At 48.0% G+C, this 20,467-nt stretch overlaps 1 protein-coding gene across 1 annotated transcript in view; it reads left to right on the top strand.

Moving 5' to 3' along the window:
- Positions 1-20,467, top strand: part of LOC138783541 (intraflagellar transport protein 70A) — a 50,169-nt gene that overhangs the window by 759 nt on the left and 28,943 nt on the right. Inside the window, exons 2-7 of the mRNA XM_069958347.1 lie at positions 12,735-12,800; positions 13,769-13,978; positions 16,229-16,285; positions 17,373-17,508; positions 19,637-19,741; positions 20,086-20,214. Of these exons, the coding sequence (XP_069814448.1) occupies positions 12,735-12,800; positions 13,769-13,978; positions 16,229-16,285; positions 17,373-17,508; positions 19,637-19,741; positions 20,086-20,214 (703 nt within the window). The remainder of the gene's footprint in view (positions 1-12,734; positions 12,801-13,768; positions 13,979-16,228; positions 16,286-17,372; positions 17,509-19,636; positions 19,742-20,085; positions 20,215-20,467) is intronic.

Below are 20,467 nucleotides of genomic sequence, written 5' to 3'. Positions count from 1 at the left end.
GGCTGAAGCACTGGAGGCGGCTGACCCACCCTTAGTGGGAAGAAACCCCAGCCCCTCCATGACGTGACTCCATTAGAATCAATGGAACCCTATCACATACCTCCCAACCGTCCCGGAAACAGGACTGTCCCGCGGTCCCGGTACGGCCCCTAGTGTCCCGCATTAAATGTGGTCACAGCGAAAAAAACAATAAACCAGTAACTCACCTGTCCGCCGGCCCCGGCAGCTCCTCTCCCGGCAGAGCACGCACTCCCGTCATCCTCCGGGGCGGGCAGCGGTACAGAGACACTGACTGGGCCGGAAGTGACCTGCAGCCTTTATCATGAATCACTTCCGGCACAGTCAGTGTCTGTATACCCCGCTGCCCGCCCCGGAGGATGACGGGAGTGCGCGCTCTGCCGGGAGAGGAGCTGCTGGGGCTGGTGGACAGGTGAGTTACTGGTTTATTGTTTTTTTCGCTGGGGCCACACTAATGGGGGGATTGGCTACTATGTGGGGCTCTTTAATGGGGGATTGCATACTATATAGGGAATTTTTGGGGGGATTGGATACTATATCAGGCACTATTCAGTCAGCAGCATGTGGTGACTGTTGGGGAGTGGCTATGGAGGGTTGCTATGGGGGTGTGGCTATGGAGGGCCACTATGGGGGCGTGGCTATGGGGACCGCGGCGCACATGTCCCTCTTTGCAAAAGTTGGGAGGTATGCTATCATAGAGGAGCTAGGGTTTCCTCCCACTAAGGGTGGGTCGGCCCGCCTTCAGTGCTTCAGCCTGGGCCTGGTGGTACAGTCACTTTAAAAATAAACCGGGTTGGATGCCTGGGCAACTGCATAACTGTACAATTCCCCATAGCCGTCACTCTGTCTCAGTGATGGTGCCTCGCAACTGGTTTGATACATCTCTCCATAGCTGTCACGTCAAGTAGCCATGTTTTGGAGAGCTGGATAACCCCTTTAAAAACACTTTGCCTGCGGACTGTATTTAATTATTTATTTAACATACTTAAAGCTAATGTATCATCAAGTACATTCGCTTTAAGTTTTGCATATCAATAGAACAATGCAGCCCTGTTCACACGCACGGCGCCAGTCTTTTACCGAGCACTGACCCAGGCTGAAGCACTGGAGGTGGGCTGGCCTGCCCCCAGTGGGAGGAAAACCCTGCCCCCTATGATGCGGCTCCATTCTATTGATATGCAAAACTTAAAGCGAATGTACTTGATGGTACATTCGTTTTAAAGTTTTCAATCATTTCCACCCTTTCACTTATTGCCAACAGACTATACAGATTTATATCCATAAAGCGTATCTACCCATCATTTAAAAAACTTTTGACATGTGACAGAGACGTGAAAAGCTTTGATTGGTTGGGACCTAAGTGTTCAGACCCGCAATCGAACCGGAGAACTAGCAGGGAGACAATGGCTATTCTTTGCACTCCTCTCCCTGCTCTGTGTCTTCTGTCTGACCTGAACAGCCCCATAGCAAAAAAACAGCTTAGGGCCCACCTCCCCACGTATGATGACTGGAGAGCTGAAAGTTTAACTTTCAGCTCACCTGGCATCATATTGATACATGACGCTGGGAGAGCTGCCAGTCCACTGCACAGCTTCAATCTCCGTTCAATAATGGGAGTAGGCTGTGGAGCTGCTCCTGCCTCTGGGGGGGGGGTGTAAGCTGTGGAGCTGCTCCTCTCTTTGTCGGGGGAGGGTTGGGAGGGGGGACTGTTGAGCTTCTCCTGCTGTCTCTGTCATGGGAAGGGGGCTGTTGAACAGCTCCTGTCTCTGCCCTGGGTGGGCAATCGGGGGATTGTGACAGGGGTGCTGTTACTGAGCTGTCTCCTGGGGCTGTGGAGCTGCTCTTGTCTCTGTCCAAGGGGAATGGGGTTGTCCAGCTGCTTCTGTCTCTGAGTGAGCTCCTGAGTGAGTCATGTGAGCGGCTGCTGCACACACGCTGAGGCGCTGTCTCTGTCCAGGGGGAGGGAAGCATCTCTCTGACATGTCAAAAGTTTTTTTAAAAAAAGACAGTGACACTTTATACATGTTTTTAAAGAATTTTTGGTTATGTTTTTATTATTTTCCATTGTACTATCTCTTATAAAATAATCTTGAAACGTTGCATGTTTCATTCTGGCCACTAGGCTTAAAATTAAGCGGAGACTTCCTGTTCTGTCTGTGACAATAAGTAGAGGGCGGCTGGGAAGTGACATGTACAGGATTACACCAGGTGACACCAGTAGATAGAAAACACAATAGCTGAAGCTCACAGCTCATCCTTTCCCTCCCCGTAGAATGACCTTTGCTCAGGTCACAGAGGTTACAGAGAATTTTAACAAATGTCATTAAGTATCTGCATCTAGGCTATGTTCACACTACGTAAAATAACGGCCGTTGTCCACGCCGCAAAACTACGTCCGTTTTATGGTGAGGTTCCCTATAATGACTGCAATGCAATGTAACTACGGCCATTGAATTCACACTACGTATCAGATAACGGCCGTTGTTTATACATGTTTATACATGTCAATTATTTCCGGCTGGTAATACTGCAACAACGGCCGTGAATTTCAATGCGGCCGCGAACGTAAAACTTATATCTGCCGAATTAAACTTGATTTTGATGTAAAAAAAATTTTGAGTGGTTTCTCGGGCTGGGCGCAGTATTTAAAGTAAATGACCTGTTTTATGCCATTTATAAACATGCTAGGAATCAAAATTAAACAACGATCGTACTTTCACGACTAGCCCCTACGATTGTAATTCTACAGCCGTAGTTTTGGTCGCAAACGTCCGGCCGATGAAAACAACGGACATTATTTTACGTAGTGTGAACATAGCCCTAATAAGTAAAACTAAATCTGGGTGATAGATTCGCTTTGCTAACACAGTACTGCCACTCAGTACAGGAGTAGGGACCATTATTGCCACATAAAACAAGCCCTTATGTGGCTCTGTATGTATAAATATAAAGTAGTAATGGCTTTTAGAAGGCGAGCAGATAAAAATGAAAACTTCCATTTAAAGTACACCCGCTCGCGAAGGAGGTGTACTCCAGAGACTGATACGTCTTTTTTTTTTTTGCTAATATATTGCTTTAAAGTGTCATAGTCATTTCAAAAAAAATTGATGTGTCAGAAGTTTTGATCAGTATGGGTCTGAGTGTTCAGACTGTGAATGATCAGGAGAAGTCAGAGCAGAGCACATTCCTCTCCTGGCTCTGTGTCACATCATCAGTCGGACTCATAATGTAAATCTATGAGGCGGTCCTGTCCCTGCTTGGTCTCCTGATCATCTCTCTGAAATGTCAAAAGAGTTTTGAATTGACAGGTACACTTTAATAAAGTTATATTACTTTGTAAATTTTTGTATTTACATGTACTGTACTTCTGTTGACTGGCAGTAGTAAGGGGCAATACGGAGCTATACGGAGCAGGGTGTGTGTATATTTTTATATACAGTACCAGTGGGGAGAGGCTCCCCGATGCATTGCTGTGTGCGGCAGCGTCTCTATAGAAAGTGGTGACTTCTGTCCCTGCTCACTGCACAAGAACTAGTAGCAAAGTGAGCAGGACAGTAACCACCGCTCGCTTTGAAGAGGCTGCCGCACACAGCAAGACACAAGAAGCTGGATGTAGCCCTAGGAAGTCCTGCAAAACATGGATACAGCCGATAGCTGTTTCAATGTAAATCCACTTTAGAACGGGGAAAGTCCATTGATCTGAGTGATTTCAGATGAGGCCTCATCATCTGGCTAGACTATCTGGGCTCCAGATATGCAAATTTGATAACCTAGTGGGGTTTTCTTCTTCAACAGTGTTGAGAACATACCGAGATTGGTGGGATCGAAGAGAATATCCAACAAAATAAGAACCACCTGCCAACATAGGGGTGAAAGGGGGATATCAAGAATTTATGAGGTGCATGGTAAAAAAAAAAAAATGCTGCCAAATCAGGGCTTGTGATCCAGCTAACATGGCAGGCAAAAGAGAAGCAGCAGCTTCCTGTCAGATGTCCAGTGTTCAGACTGGTTCCGGTTGTGTAGTGGTGTGTCACGGCCGCGGCGGCTTCCCGCGTCCCGGGTTGCCGCCGCGACCGCCTCCTGTCCCGTGCAGCTGCCGGGGTCCTGGTGCAGGGACCCGGCGCTGCGGTCTGTTCGGCCCCGGGGGGCGCCTCACCTCGTCCCGCTCCTCCTTCCGTCTGTGCCGGCCGGCGCGCGCGTCCCCGCCTCCTAGGGCGCGCGCGCGCCGGCTGTCTCAGATTTAAAGGGGCAGTGCGCTCCTAATTGGTAGTTGCACCCAATCACTCCCCTATAAATCCCAGCATGCCCTGTCCCCTGGGTTGGAGCCTCTACATGCTTCCCATAGCGTTTGGCCCAGCTCCCTGTTGTTCCTGATTCCCGTCCGTTACCTGGTTCCTAGTCCCTGTTCCTGATTCCTATCCGCCACCTTGTCCCTAGTCCTTGTTCCTGGTTCCTGTTCCCCTGCATCACCATTGCTCCTGTGTATAGCCTGTCACCTGCGGTTACGTCCACTGGCCTCTGCCAGCACCATCTCCTGCCTACTGCTCCTGCCACGCCTCGCCTGCCGTCACCAGCAACCAAGCCAGGGGTAGCGACCTGGGGGTCGCCTGCCGCAGCAAGTCCATCCCGCCTTGCGGCGGGCTCTGGTGAAAACCAGCGGCCCCTTAGACTCCGCTCCCTGGGGAGGTTAGTGCCATCGCTGGTGACGGTCCAGTGGATCCACTAGTCCAGGCGTTACAGTAGGCTCCAAGCATGGATCCCGGCGAGGTGCCTGATCTCCGTGACGTCGCCAGAGTGGTCACTCAGCAGGCGCAACAAATCCAGAAACAGTCGCAGCAGATCCAGCAACTCACTACCGCCTTACAGCAGCAGACTACTGCCCAGCGCACACCACCTCCTGACGCTTCTTCTTCACTCCGACTGGCTCTCCCAAGCAAGTACTCTGGGGACTCTAAGTTGTGCAGAGGATTCTTGACTCAGTGCACCATGCACATTGAACTTTTGAGTAGTCAGTTTTCCACCGAGCGCTCTAAAGTGGCTTTCATCATCAGCCTATTAGAAGGTAGAGCCCTGGCCTGGGCCACGCCACTGTGGGACCGTGATGATCCTGTTGCTGCCAATCTCCGGGCCTTCCTATTCGAGTTTCGCTCCGTCTTTGAGGAACCTGCCCGTGCTTCTTCAGCCGAGACTGCTCTCCTCAACCTCTCTCAAGGCAGCTCCTCTGTTGGTGACTACGCCATCCAGTTCCGCACCCTGGCAGCTGAATTGGACTGGAACGAGGCCGCCCTATTGGCCACCTTCAAGAAGGGCCTGTCTAGTCGAGTGAGAGACGTGCTCGCTGCCCGAGACCTGCCTACCTCCCTGAACGAACTCATTCTACTGGCCACCCGAGTTGATACTCGTTTTTCGGAGAGGGAGGAGGAGGTTCGGCATGAACATTTACTAACCCGTTCCCGTCGCCATCCCCAGCTGGCGCCGGTTTTCCAGAATCCTGACCTTTCGATGTCCCAGCCCTCTCCTGAGATTCCTATGCAGGTGGAACGGGCTCACCTGACGCCTGATGAAAGAATCCGGCGCCTGGAGCGGAATCTCTGTCTCTATTGCGGTGGTTCCGATCACTTCCGGCTGGGATGTCCCCTACGTCCCCAAACATCCGGAAAATGCTCGCACCTAGGTCCGGTGGGACAGGTGTCCCTAGGTGTGAATGCCACCTTTCCAAGTCTGTCTATGCCAGTTTCCATCCGGGCTCCCTCAGGACAAAATCATCAGACTACTGCCTTCCTCGATTCTGGCTCAGCAGGCAGTTTTATTGCGGCAACATTGGTCCAAAGATGGCGGCTACCCGTGACCCGACTAGCCAGGCCCCTGACTATCTCCTCGGTCACGGGCGAAATTCTTACCGACCGTGTGTACTACCAGACCGCACCTTTAGTCCTCCAGGTGGGTCCTTTACATCAAGAAGAGATATCCTTCTACGTCCTGCCCCATTCTTCCCCCGCGGTCCTCCTGGGACTCCTGTGGCTGCAAGAACATGCCCCTCAGCTGGACTGGAGAACCGGGGAGATTCTCAGTTGGGGTCAGGACTGTTTCAACCAGTGTCTCAAGTCACCTCAGACCAAGTGTACTATGTCGTTTCCTGTCCCTGCCAAGCCTCTATCCGGCCTACCGGCAGAAGACCAAGACTCGGCGGATGCCTTCTCTGCCGAGGTGTACCCTCTCTCCGTACCCAAGACTGAGGTCATGTCCTCTAACCACCGGGAGAACTTACTGAAGGACCTCGTCCACAGACCCACATTCCCTTGCCACGTTTTACCGCCTGATCGCCTAGTACCAGTCGCCACCTCCACTCTTCAGAGAGTACCCCCCGGAAAGACTCATGTTCACCCTGCGCTTCGAAGAGGTATTTTGAAGTGGGGACATTCCTCGTTGGAGGCCGGGCACCCTGGAGTCCGTAAGACCGGCCAACGGATCTCTCGCCACTACTGGTGGCCCAGTCTATCCCAAGATGTTAAAGACTTTGTGGCTTCCTGTGCCATTTGCAGGCAAGAAAGAGGGGGAGGCCAAAGGGGGGGGGGTACTGTCACGGCCGCGGCGGCTTCCCGCGGCCCGGGTTGCCGCCGCGACCGCCTCCGGTCCCGTGCAGCTGCCGGGGTCCTGGTGCAGGGACCCGGCGCTGCGGTCTGTTCGGCCCCGGGGGGCGCCTCACCTCGTCCCGCTCCTCCTTCCGTCTGTGCCGGCCGGCGCGCGCGTCCCCGCCTCCTCGGGCGCGCGCGCGCCGGCTGTCTCAGATTTAAAGGGGCAGTGCGCTCCTAATTGGTAGTTGCACCCAATCACTCCCCTATAAATCCCAGCATGCCCTGTCCCCTGGGTTGGAGCCTCTACATGCTTCCCATAGCGTTTGGCCCAGCTCCCTGTTGTTCCTGATTCCCGTCCGTTACCTGGTTCCTAGTCCCTGTTCCTGATTCCTATCCGCCACCTTGTCCCTAGTCCTTGTTCCTGGTTCCTGTTCCCCTGCATCACCATTGCTCCTGTGTATAGCCTGTCACCTGCGGTTACGTCCACTGGCCTCTGCCAGCACCATCTCCTGCCTACTGCTCCTGCCACGCCTCGCCTGCCGTCACCAGCAACCAAGCCAGGGGTAGCGACCTGGGGGTCGCCTGCCGCAGCAAGTCCATCCCGCCTTGCGGCGGGCTCTGGTGAAAACCAGCGGCCCCTTAGACTCCGCTCCCTGGGGAGGTTAGTGCCATCGCTGGTGACGGTCCAGTGGATCCACTAGTCCAGGCGTTACAGTAGGCTCCAACCATGGATCCCGGCGAGGTGCCTGATCTCCGTGACGTCGCCAGAGTGGTCACTCAGCAGGCGCAACAAATCCAGAAACAGTCGCAGCAGATCCAGCAACTCACTACCGCCTTACAGCAGCAGACTACTGCCCAGCGCACACCACCTCCTGACGCTTCTTCTTCACTCCGACTGGCTCTCCCAAGCAAGTACTCTGGGGACTCTAAGTTGTGCAGAGGATTCTTGACTCAGTGCACCATGCACATTGAACTTTTGAGTAGTCAGTTTTCCACCGAGCGCTCTAAAGTGGCTTTCATCATCAGCCTATTAGAAGGTAGAGCCCTGGCCTGGGCCACGCCACTGTGGGACCGTGATGATCCTGTTGCTGCCAATCTCCGGGCCTTCCTATTCGAGTTTCGCTCCGTCTTTGAGGAACCTGCCCGTGCTTCTTCAGCCGAGACTGCTCTCCTCAACCTCTCTCAAGGCAGCTCCTCTGTTGGTGACTACGCCATCCAGTTCCGCACCCTGGCAGCTGAATTGGACTGGAACGAGGCCGCCCTATTGGCCACCTTCAAGAAGGGCCTGTCTAGTCGAGTGAGAGACGTGCTCGCTGCCCGAGACCTGCCTACCTCCCTGAACGAACTCATTCTACTGGCCACCCGAGTTGATACTCGTTTTTCGGAGAGGGAGGAGGAGGTTCGGCATGAACATTTACTAACCCGTTCCCGTCGCCATCCCCAGCTGGCGCCGGTTTTCCAGAATCCTGACCTTTCGATGTCCCAGCCCTCTCCTGAGATTCCTATGCAGGTGGAACGGGCTCACCTGACGCCTGATGAAAGAATCCGGCGCCTGGAGCGGAATCTCTGTCTCTATTGCGGTGGTTCCGATCACTTCCGGCTGGGATGTCCCCTACGTCCCCAAACATCCGGAAAATGCTCGCACCTAGGTCCGGTGGGACAGGTGTCCCTAGGTGTGAATGCCACCTTTCCAAGTCTGTCTATGCCAGTTTCCATCCGGGCTCCCTCAGGACAAAATCATCAGACTACTGCCTTCCTCGATTCTGGCTCAGCAGGCAGTTTTATTGCGGCAACATTGGTCCAAAGATGGCGGCTACCCGTGACCCGACTAGCCAGGCCCCTGACTATCTCCTCGGTCACGGGCGAAATTCTTACCGACCGTGTGTACTACCAGACCGCACCTTTAGTCCTCCAGGTGGGTCCTTTACATCAAGAAGAGATATCCTTCTACGTCCTGCCCCATTCTTCCCCCGCGGTCCTCCTGGGACTCCTGTGGCTGCAAGAACATGCCCCTCAGCTGGACTGGAGAACCGGGGAGATTCTCAGTTGGGGTCAGGACTGTTTCAACCAGTGTCTCAAGTCACCTCAGACCAAGTGTACTATGTCGTTTCCTGTCCCTGCCAAGCCTCTATCCGGCCTACCGGCAGAAGACCAAGACTCGGCGGATGCCTTCTCTGCCGAGGTGTACCCTCTCTCCGTACCCAAGACTGAGGTCATGTCCTCTAACCACCGGGAGAACTTACTGAAGGACCTCGTCCACAGACCCACATTCCCTTGCCACGTTTTACCGCCTGATCGCCTAGTACCAGTCGCCACCTCCACTCTTCAGAGAGTACCCCCCGGAAAGACTCATGTTCACCCTGCGCTTCGAAGAGGTATTTTGAAGTGGGGACATTCCTCGTTGGAGGCCGGGCACCCTGGAGTCCGTAAGACCGGCCAACGGATCTCTCGCCACTACTGGTGGCCCAGTCTATCCCAAGATGTTAAAGACTTTGTGGTTTCCTGTGCCATTTGCAGGCAAGAAAGAGGGGGAGGCCAAAGGGGGGGGTACTGTCACGGCCGCGGCGGCTTCCCGCGTCCCGGGTTGCTGCCGCGACCGCCTCCTGTCCCGTGCAGCTGCCGGGGTCCTGGTGCAGGGACCCGGCGCTGCGGTCTGTTCGGCCCCGGGGGGCGCCTCACCTCGTCCCGCTCCTCCTTCCGTCTGTGCCGGCCGGCGCGCGCGTCCCCGCCTCCTCGGGCGCGCGCGCGCCGGCTGTCTCAGATTTAAAGGGGCAGTGCGCTCCTAATTGGTAGTTGCACCCAATCACTCCCCTATAAATCCCAGCATGCCCTGTCCCCTGGGTTGGAGCCTCTACATGCTTCCCATAGCGTTTGGCCCAGCTCCCTGTTGTTCCTGATTCCCGTCCGTTACCTGGTTCCTAGTCCCTGTTCCTGATTCCTATCCGCCACCTTGTCCCTAGTCCTTGTTCCTGGTTCCTGTTCCCCTGCATCACCATTGCTCCTGTGTATAGCCTGTCACCTGCGGTTACGTCCACTGGCCTCTGCCAGCACCATCTCCTGCCTACTGCTCCTGCCACGCCTCGCCTGCCGTCACCAGCAACCAAGCCAGGGGTAGCGACCTGGGGGTCGCCTGCCGCAGCAAGTCCATCCCGCCTTGCGGCGGGCTCTGGTGAAAACCAGCGGCCCCTTAGACTCCGCTCCCTGGGGAGGTTAGTGCCATCGCTGGTGACGGTCCAGTGGATCCACTAGTCCAGGCGTTACATGGTGTGACGGATATTCTTGGCTGTGTATAGACATTTTCATAGTAAGGTATTACTAAACCTCACGGCTGACCAAGTTCATCCCTTTATGGGAGCTGTTTATTCTGTGACAGAAGGACATGGTCAGCAGGACAATGCACCATACCACAAGGGTTGTAAAGTTATGGATTAGTTCCAGGAAAGTAATAGTGAGCTTTCCTTGCCTCTCTGGTCTTCACAGTCCCCAGATCTTAATCCTATAGAGCATGACTGGGACAAGGTAGAAGCAGCTGTTTGTATCAGCTTTTATATTTTATATTATTATGAGGCTATCCTGTCCACATGGGCCTATATTCCTGCAGAATGATCTGAAAACCTAGAGGGATCAGGGCTGTGGAGTGGGTAAGCCGCAGCTTCGACTCCTAAATTTTATCAGGACCGACTTCAACTCCTGCTCCTTCATAAATGACCAGTCATATACCAGGGGAGTTATTATCACACTGGTCAGCAGCTTCTCCCTAATGTCCTACATGATCCTGGGGCGACTTCTGAGTGAATAAGGAAAGATATAAAGCAGCTTCTCCTGTGTGTGCAGTGGATGCAGCCAGTCTCCAGCCTCCATAATAATAATGCTTTTATTTGTATACCGCACACAGATTCCGCAGCACTTTACATAGTTATGCCAATTATTGCTCCCTGTCCCCCTTAGAGCTCACAATCTAAATTCACCTATCTGTATGTTTTGGGTGTGGGAGGAAACCGGAGTACCCGGAGGAAACCAACGCAAACACGGAGAGAACATACAAACTCTTTGCAGATGTTGCAAGGCTACAGTGCTAACCACTGAGCCACCGTGCTGCCCTCCATGTCCTGAACAACTCACACTAGAAGGAGCAGGTGGTCTTTTAGTTTCTAACTAAATATTCACCATACACACAGAAACACTGCTAACAATGCCAGATACCTGTAACACATAGTCACACATAGTGATAAAGGTCACACATAGTGATATAGAGGAGTCACGCATAGTGATATAGAGAGGGGTCACACATACATATATAGAGAGGGGTCACACATAGTAATATAGAGGGGTCACACATAGTAATATAGAGGGGTCACACAGTGATAGAGAGGGGCCACACATAGTGATATAGAGAGGGGCCACACAGTGATATAAAGAGGGGTCACACATAGTGATATAGAGAGGGGTCACACATAGTGATATAGAGAAGTCACACATAGTGATATAGAGGGGTCAGCCATAGTGATATAGAGGGATCACTGTGGGTGTGGGGGCACGTCATAGGACACACACACACACACAACCTGCTGCAGCCATAGCACACACTCACACAGCCTGCTGCAGCCATAGCACACGTACACACAACCTGTTGTAGCCATAGCATACACACCCAGCCTACTGCAGCCATAGCATACACACACACCCACACACACATACACACACACACACAGCCTGCTGCAGCCATAGCATACACACACAGCCTGCTGCAGCCATAGTACATACACAGCCTGCTGCAGCCATAGCATACATACACACATTGCCTGCTGCAGCCATAGCATACACACAGCCTTCTGCAGCCATAGTACATACACACACAGCCTGCTGCAGCCATAGCACACATACACACAGCCTGCTGCAGCCATAGCACACACAGCCTGCTGCAGCCATAGTACTTACACACACATACACACATAGCCTGCTGCAGCCATAGCACACATACACACAGCCTGCTGCAGCCATAGCATACACACACAGCCTGCTGCAGCCATAGCACACACACACACACACACACAGCCTGCTGCAGCCATAGCATACACACACAGTCTTCTGCAGCCATAGCACACATACACACACAGCCTGCTGCAGCCATAGCATACACACACAGTCTTCTGCAGCCATAGCATACACACACAGCCTGATGCAGCCATAGCACACACACACACACAGCCTGCTGCAGCCATAGCATACACACACAGTCTTCTGCAGCCATAGCACACATACACACACAGCCTGCTGCAGCCATAGCATACACACACAGCCTGCTGCAGCCATAGTACATACACACACATACACAGCCTGCTGCAGCCATAGCACACACACACAGCCTGCTGCAGCCATAGCATACACACACAGCCTGCTGCAGCCATAGCATACACACACAGCCTGCTGCAGCCATAGTAATTACACACACATACACAGCCTTCTGCAACCATAGTACATACACACACATACACAGCCTGCTGCAGCCATAGCATATACACACACAGCCTGCTGCAGCCATAGCACACACACACACACACACACACAGCCTGCTGCAGCCATAGCATACACACAGTCTTCTGCAGCTATAGCTCACATTGAGGACAGAGGTTACTGCTACACTACTTATGTCTTCTCCTCCTCCTCTATATTACACAGGATATCTTCATATTACACTGCTGCTCATATACAGTCATCCAGCATCCAGGAAGAGAACAGCACAGATCTCCCCCCACACAATGGACTCTTCCAGCTCAGAAACAAACTGCCAAATACTTTTCCTCGAACACCCTTATCTAATAGGCCCAGGGTCCTATTAGAATGTTGCTCATAATATATATCGATGAGCAAAACTTATAAAATTCATATCAAAACTCAATTCTAAATTGTTCTAAGATTTTTTTTCCGACTCCGACTCCAGCCAAAACTAGCTCAGACTCCACGACTCCGACTCCACAGCTCCGGGATCTATTGCTACAATGTGATGGTATGCTGCAGTTGTGAACGCCTGAGAAGGTCCAGACTGCCTCTAATAAAGCGGCCGTTCAGTGTAATGACAATGACATGTTATAATTATTCTATAATATTCTATAATATTAATAATTATACTTTTCTTTATAGATAAAGGAAGGAAGATATGGAGAAGCTGTGCAGATACTCAGCATTGAACTGCAGAAACAGTATAGGGTAAAGTAATACTGGCTGAACATTTACTGTATATCAAACTACTTAGTTAATATATGTACTTATTCTCTATGTTAATTTCCCACTGTGCTTTTGCATTTGCACTTTAGTTTTAAATGGCATGTCCTTTATTAAAGGAAACCTGTGACAGACAGGTATCCAATGGGTCGGTCACTGCTCCACCTCTCCCTAGCACTGGTTATGAGCAATCTGCCCCTTTCCGCTGTCTTGCATCAACTACTTCTACTCCTAAGTCCTAAATCCAAAGTTATGAGTTTAGTGGTTAAATTAAACTCTCTGTAGAGAAACTGCCATATATACTAGGGTATAAGGGCATGTCCTGATGAAAGACTCAAGATAATCCACTACACTGAACAGACTTTGAAAAAGTACTCTGGCGAAAGCAGAAAATAAAATGCAGGGTGCGGGAACATAATAAATAAAGTATACTTACCTGTCCCCTAAGCCACATCAACAGCTCACTGACAGCTGACAGATTTAATTCTCTCCTGCCCTCTTGGTACGTCACGACTCAGGGAAAAGTACCCATACAGCCAATCAGTGACTGTGGCAGTGTCCCACCTAGTAACTCACTGGCTGAGCGAGCATTCCATTAGTCGGGTGGGAGCTCCAGGAGGCCAGCGGGAATCTGTGATCGGTGATGCAGCAATGTGGGGGCACAGGGGCTGGTAAGGTACACATTCCTTATTATGTTACCGCACCCCTCTACTTGAACTGTATTTTTGGGTTGGCCGGAGTTCTCCTTTAAGCTACAGAACACGAGTCATGTAAAAAATGTACATTATTATAATGATTATTATTATTACATTGCTAGACATGTGGCCATGCCAGGTTTTGTTTCTCTTTTGTTGTTTTTTCTGATTTGTTTTTCCATTACAAGGTGTAGTAGTGTGTATTATATTGGTATTTTTGTATGTATAGATTGATGTTAAAGTGTTCTTATGTTATAGTCTAGGGCTGGCCTGTCTCTATTGGGATACTGTTATTATCAGATGCAAGACTTTGTCAATGCTGCAGATTGCTATGAACAGCTCATGCAGATAAACCCTGAAGTTGAAGAGTACAAACTATATTATGCTCAATCTCTATACAAGGCGTGTATGTACCCAGAGGCCATGAAAGCAACCTTTCTTTTGGATACTCCTGCATATCAGAGCAAGGTAAGGGCACTTTATCTGGATTAGCAATGTAGTAGACGTCCCACTGACAGATTACCTGTCACACACATTAGATTCAAGCAGAAATCCTGTGAAACAAAAAAATAACAGGAAGGCAGAGGTGTGAGGGAACATAATAAACAAAGTACACATACACGTCTCCATGCCCCTGGAGAAAAAAAAAATCTAAATTTTACATGGGCACAAAGCTTGGACTTCTGGCTAGCATCTAAATTTTGGATAACATGGTAGGGGAAAAAATATTTAAAGGGAACCTGTCACCAAGAGAGTGCTATCTACTCTAGAACTAAAAACTAAGCAAATTGTACTCTAGAACTAAGCAGATTGAGATATCTATACAGTGATCCCTCAACTTAAATGGCCTCAACATACAATGCTATGGACAGAGTGGATTTGCGGCACATGTGAATAACTAGATGATCGATCAATGAAACTGGACATTTTACTGGTAAAACCCCAGAATTACTGAAATGCATGCACTGGTTGGCTTTCTAGTAGTGATTCTCTAGTGTTTAGTGTGATACTACATGTCCTGTACAGCTCTTTACCTGGGCCAACTTGAGGTGCTCCTTTGGGCATCAGGTGAGGCTGGCTTCATTTTATGTTTCTGGGACCCCGTGTGATCTATACAGGACTTTAAAAAATGGTCCAATCTTTTACTTAGAAAGTAATTTACAGTCTCCAGTAACTCATTCTGACTGTTGAATTTAAGGATTTGCTTTATTCATATTATTTATCTGCCTATTTCCTTCAAATGTTCATTCTTTCTCATTTTTGGGAAGTCAGAACCAATTACCAGTTTTCCATAGAATTTTGGTCTCAACATACAATATTTTCAACATACAATGGTCAGCCTGGAACAAATTAATATCGTATGTTGAGGGACCTCTATCTATCTATCTATCTATCTATCTATCTATCTATCTATCTATCTATCTAATCTTCACAATAGAGCGCACTCCTGGTTCCAGTGCTGGAGTGCCAAGCAACGGAGATTGGATAAAGATCTCCAACTAGATAAGTCCAAGAATTTTGCGGCACATCTGTATAGTGCAAAAAAGTCATAGTGTTTATTTATACATCAAAAACAAGTGCAAAGCTCTATCTATCTATCTATCTAGTATAACTTGTTGATTGAAATCCCTGATCGTTCTGTGTTAAAGGGGTTGTCCGGCGATAAAAAATTATTCACAGAATAACACACATTACAAAGTTATATAACTTTGTAATGTATGTTATGTCTGTGAATGGCCCCCTTCCCCGTGTCCCACCACCCCCCACCCGTGTACCCGGAAGTGTGGTGCGCTATACATACCTGTCACGTGCCGACCACGGTCTCCGATCGTCAGCAGTGACGTCTTCTTCGGGCTGCCAGAGGATCTTCCCGAGTGCCGGCCGCCCTCTGCAGCGTCATCCGAAGCTCAGCCGCGATTGGCTGAGCATAACTGTGCTCAGCCAATCGCGGCTGATGACGCGGCCACGTCATCAGCTGCTCAGCTGCGATTGGCTGAGCACAGTTATGCTCAGCCAATCGCGGCTGAGCTTCGGATGACGCTGCAGAGGGCGGCCAGCACTCGGGAAGATCCTCTGGCCGCCCGAAGAAGACGTCACTGCTGAGGATCGGAGACTGTGGTCGGCACGTGACAGGTATGTATAGCGCACCACACTTCCGGGTACACGGGTGGGGGTGGTGGGACACGGGGAAGGGGGCCATTCACAGACATAACATACATTACAAAGTTGTATAACTTTGTAATGTGTGTTATTCTGTGAATAATTTTTTATCGCTGGACAACCCCTTTAAGGAGTGCAGTGCCCAGTGTCACTTAATGGACTTGACATGGCAACATCAGAGATTTCAATCAATAAATCACAAGCTCAATACTCAACCTTTTCCCATAAAGATATAAATCAATTCGCTCAGCTCTTTCTGCTGTATAATGTGATGCCGATAGCTTAGGTACAATTTTTATGGTGACAGGTTTGCTTTAATATATCCCGAGTTACCTGAAATAATAGGTACACTTACAAAGTAGGATAGCACATGTAGCGTAATTAGTTTTTTTCACATGTAATATAATTAGGTGCAACTTAGTAACCTGCACGAGAATGTCATATACCTGCCACTTACCCTGGAGTCCCCTGAACAGCGGCATGTCATACAATGCAATGCTGCTCATATCAAAATACTCGTGTGCACGGCTTTTTATTTGTCATCTGTGTTTTTTTTAGGTGTTGAAATTACAAGCTTGCATTAAATATGGAGAAGAAGACCTATTAGGAGCTAAGGTATGATGTTACGTTATTTAGAAATACATAGGAGAAAACCTGTAGTAAAAATAACTCCAACTGTGATTTCTAAAGTTTAAAGCCAGGAAAAAGCAGTAAGCTCTGTCTGTGCCTGATGTCTAAAATCCCTACACTTGTTTAAAGTTTTCCATAAATTTTAACTGTAACTCAGTATGTTCTGGTTGTGCTTGACCTTGTGACCCTGATACAATGCAGGTAGATCCTCATACATACTGATGAACAGGCCGGAAGCAGTTGGTTCTATTTTTTGTATAGCGGTTGCGGCCTGTGGCTGGGTTCACACTACGTATATTTCAGTCAGTATATATCAGTCAGTATTGCAACCAAAACCAGGAGTGGATTAAAAACACAGAAAGGCTCTGTTCACACAATGTTGAAATTGAGTGGATGGCCGTCATTTAATGGCAAATATTTGCCATTAGTTATTTTAAAACAACGGCTGTTATATTGAAATAATGGCAGTTATTTACTGTTATATGGCGGCCATCCACTCAATTTCAACATTGTGTGAACAGATCCTTTCTGTGTTTTTAATCCACTCCTGGTTTTGGTTGCAATACTGACTGAAATATACTGACTGAAATATACATATACTGACTGAAATATACATGGTGTGTGGACGCAGCCTGTAACTGCAGCTCAGCTCCGGTTGAAGGGAATGACAGCTGAGCTGCAGTGACCAGGTCCAGCCACTACACAGTAAAAGGAGCCATCTGCTTCCTGCTCCATTCATTTTGCAGTGCAGAACCGATCAGAGACTGATGATCTATCTTTCCCACCTTTTTCCTGAAATACTCATTGACTGATTATACTTACTGTATGTAGCAGATATGTTTTTATAAGATACAGTTTGTCACTGGTTTGTCCATTCATTTCTAAAGCAAAATCAGGCAGGACTGTTCTTGGGATTGTTGGGGCTCCAAACAGTTAGACCTGATGAATTAGACTTTTACTCAGAGGACAAGATTTCCAGCCAATGTCCGAAATATGTAAAGCTTGAGGAACTTGTGCAGATAATTGTGATTTTACAACTTTTGCTCTTCTTTTCTTTAATGGGATCTTTTAGAGTCTGGTAGAACAGATACCTTCTGATGACCCAGATAGTGAAATTAATCTGGGGTGTTTGCTTTACAAAGAAGGACAATATGAAGAAGCCTGCAAAAAATTCCTCACTGCCATGCAAGTTATTGGCTACAAACAAGGTAAAAAAAAATCTATGCCAAATTTATTTCTGAAAACATTTAATAAATGTTACTATTTTTCCAAGCTACATAGTACAGTTAGGGCCAGAAATATTTGGACAGTGACACAAGTTTTGTTATTTTAGCTGTTTACAAAAACATTTTCAGAAATACAATTATATATATATATATATAATATGGGCTGAAAGTGCACACTCCCAGCTGCAATATGAGAGTTTCCACATCCAAATCGGAGAAAGGGTTTAGGAATCATAGCTCTGTAATGCATAGCCTCCTCTTTTTCAAGGGACCAAAAGTAATTGGACAATGAACTCAAAGGGCTGCAATTAACTCTGAAGGCGTCTCCCTCGTTAACCTGTAATCAATGAAGAAGTTAAAAGGTCTGGGGTTGATTCCAGGTGTGTGGTTTTGCATTTGGAAGCTGTTGCTGTGACCAGACAACATGTGGTCAAAGGAACTCTCAATTGAGGTGAAGCAGAACATCCTGAGGCTGAAAAAAAAAGAAAAAATCCATCAGAGAGATAGCAGACATGCTTGGAGTAGCAAAATCAACAGTCGGGAACATTCTGAGAAAAAAGCAATTGACTGGTGAGCTTGGGAACTCAAAAAGGCCTGGGCGTCCACGGAAGACAACAGTGGAGGATGATCGCCGCATACTTTCTTGGTGAAGAAGAACCCAGTCACAACATCAACTGAAGTCCAGAACACTCTCAGGGAAGTAGGTGTATCTGTCTCTAAGTCAACAGTAAAGAGAAGACTCCGTGAAAGTAAATACAAAGGGTTCACATTTAGATGCAAACCATTCATCAATTCCAAAAATAGACAGGCTAGAGTTACATTTGCTGAAAAACACCTCAAGAAGCCAGCTCAGTTCTGGAAAAGTATTCTATGGACAGATGAGACAAAGATCAACCTGTACCAGAATGATGGGAAGAAAAAAGTTTGGAGAAGAAAGGGAACGGCACATGATCCAAGGCACACCACATCCTCTTTAAAACATGGTGGAGGCAACGTGATGGCATGGGCATGCATGGCTTTCAATGGCACTGGGTCACTTGTGTTTATTGATGACATAACAGCAGACAAGAGTAGCCGGATGAATTCTGAAGTGTACTGGGATATACTTTCAGCCCAGATTCAGCCAAATGCTTCAAAGTTGATCGGAGGGCGCTTCATAGTACAGATGGACAATGACCCCAAGCATACAGCCAAAGCTACCCAGGAGTTCATGAGTGCAAAAAAGTGGAACATTCTGCAATGGCCAAGTCAATCACCAGATCTTAACCCAATTGAGCATGCATTTCACTTGCTCAAATCCAGACTTAAGACGGAAAGACCCACAAACAAGCAAGACCTGTAGGCTGCGGCTGTAAAGGCCTGGCAAAGCATTAAGGAAGAGGAAACCCAGCGTTTGGTGATGTACATGGGTTCCAGACTTAAGGCAGTAATTGCCTCCAAAGGATTCGCAACAAAATATTGAAAAAAAAAATATTTTGTTTGGGTTATGTTTATTTGTCCAATTACTTTTGAGCTCCTAAAATGTGGAGTGTTTGTAAAGAAATGTGTACAATTCCTACAATTTCTATGAGATATTTTTGTTCAACCCTTCAAATTAAACGTTACAATCTGCACTTGAATTCTGTTGTAGAGGTTTCATTTCAAATCCAATGCGGTGGCATGCAGAGCCCAACTCGCGAAAATTGTCACTGTCCAAATATTTCTGGCCCTTACTGTATGTATACCATGTGGTATGCCTTTCCTGTAGTTAGGTGATGACTGTGATTTCAAGATATGTGACTTTATAATTTTTCTGACAGTACAGTTATTGGTTAGATGGGTGTGAACTTTTTATAAAGGGTATGAATATCAGGTGATTACACAGTCAGGGGTATCTATTATTCATACTCATCCCTCATTTTAAAACATTCACACACCCTGACTGTATAATCCTTCTGCTCCCCAAACAACCCTTTTAACATTATGATTATGTCAGTAAAATTACATTACGAATGCTTTGTGCACCCAGGCACATTGTAGTAGCAAAAGTAGATAACAAATCTTGCACATGTATTTGCTCTATATTGTCAACAATATCATCAAACATTTAACTTTTTTTTTTTTTTTGAAGACTTATCCTACAGCATTGCCTTATGTTACTACAGCATGAAGCAATATGTACCTGCTCTAAAGTACATATCAGATATTATAGAACATGGAATCCGAGAGCATCCAGGTAGGTTGCATTGGGGTTTAATGCTAACCTTCATCTGTTATTCTGGTAAATAAGAATAAAGGTTATTTTAAGGCAAAAAGCAATAATCTTAAACAATGACTTAGTGTAGGGATGGTCCTTTGGCCCTCCAGCTGTTGCAAAACTACAATTTCAATTGTGCTTGGACAGCCAAAGTCAAAGCTTGATGGGAATTATAGTTTTGCAACAGTTGGAGGGCCGAAGGTCCTCATCCCTGTCTTAGTGGTTTGTAAATCCTCTCTGTATGTCATAAGTCTAAAGAGTCCTATACAATAGAGCGAGATGTTACAATTTTTCATAGTTTATTTTTCTATACTAATCTCTAGAGCTTGGTGTTGGCATGACAACTGAAGGAATTGATGTCCGCAGCGTGGGTAACACTTTGGTACTGCATGAAACTGCATTGATTGAAGCGTTCAACCTGAAGGCAGCCATTGAGTATCAGTTAAAAAATAGTAAGTCAATGTCTGTCTTTCATTTTTGTAACTCATATTTCTTTAGACATCTAAGATACTGTGTGAAATACATAGTGCCTGAGTCATAGTTTCCATTAATGTCTACAGTAACTTATGGACTACTGGTGTACAATAGTATGGTGTACATAATGTACTCACATCTTATCCAAATAACTAGAGTATATACAGAGACTTAGCTACAATTGAAAGAAGGTTCTGCAGGCTGGAGGTACAACCGAGCAAAAGGTCCGGG

The sequence above is a fragment of the Dendropsophus ebraccatus genome, chromosome 2, assembly GCF_027789765.1.
Source record: "Dendropsophus ebraccatus isolate aDenEbr1 chromosome 2, aDenEbr1.pat, whole genome shotgun sequence".
In the NCBI taxonomy this organism is placed as follows: Eukaryota; Metazoa; Chordata; class Amphibia; order Anura; family Hylidae; genus Dendropsophus; species Dendropsophus ebraccatus.
The sequence above is the reverse complement of the archived record's forward strand: the minus strand, read 5'-3'. Positions and strand labels throughout refer to the sequence as shown.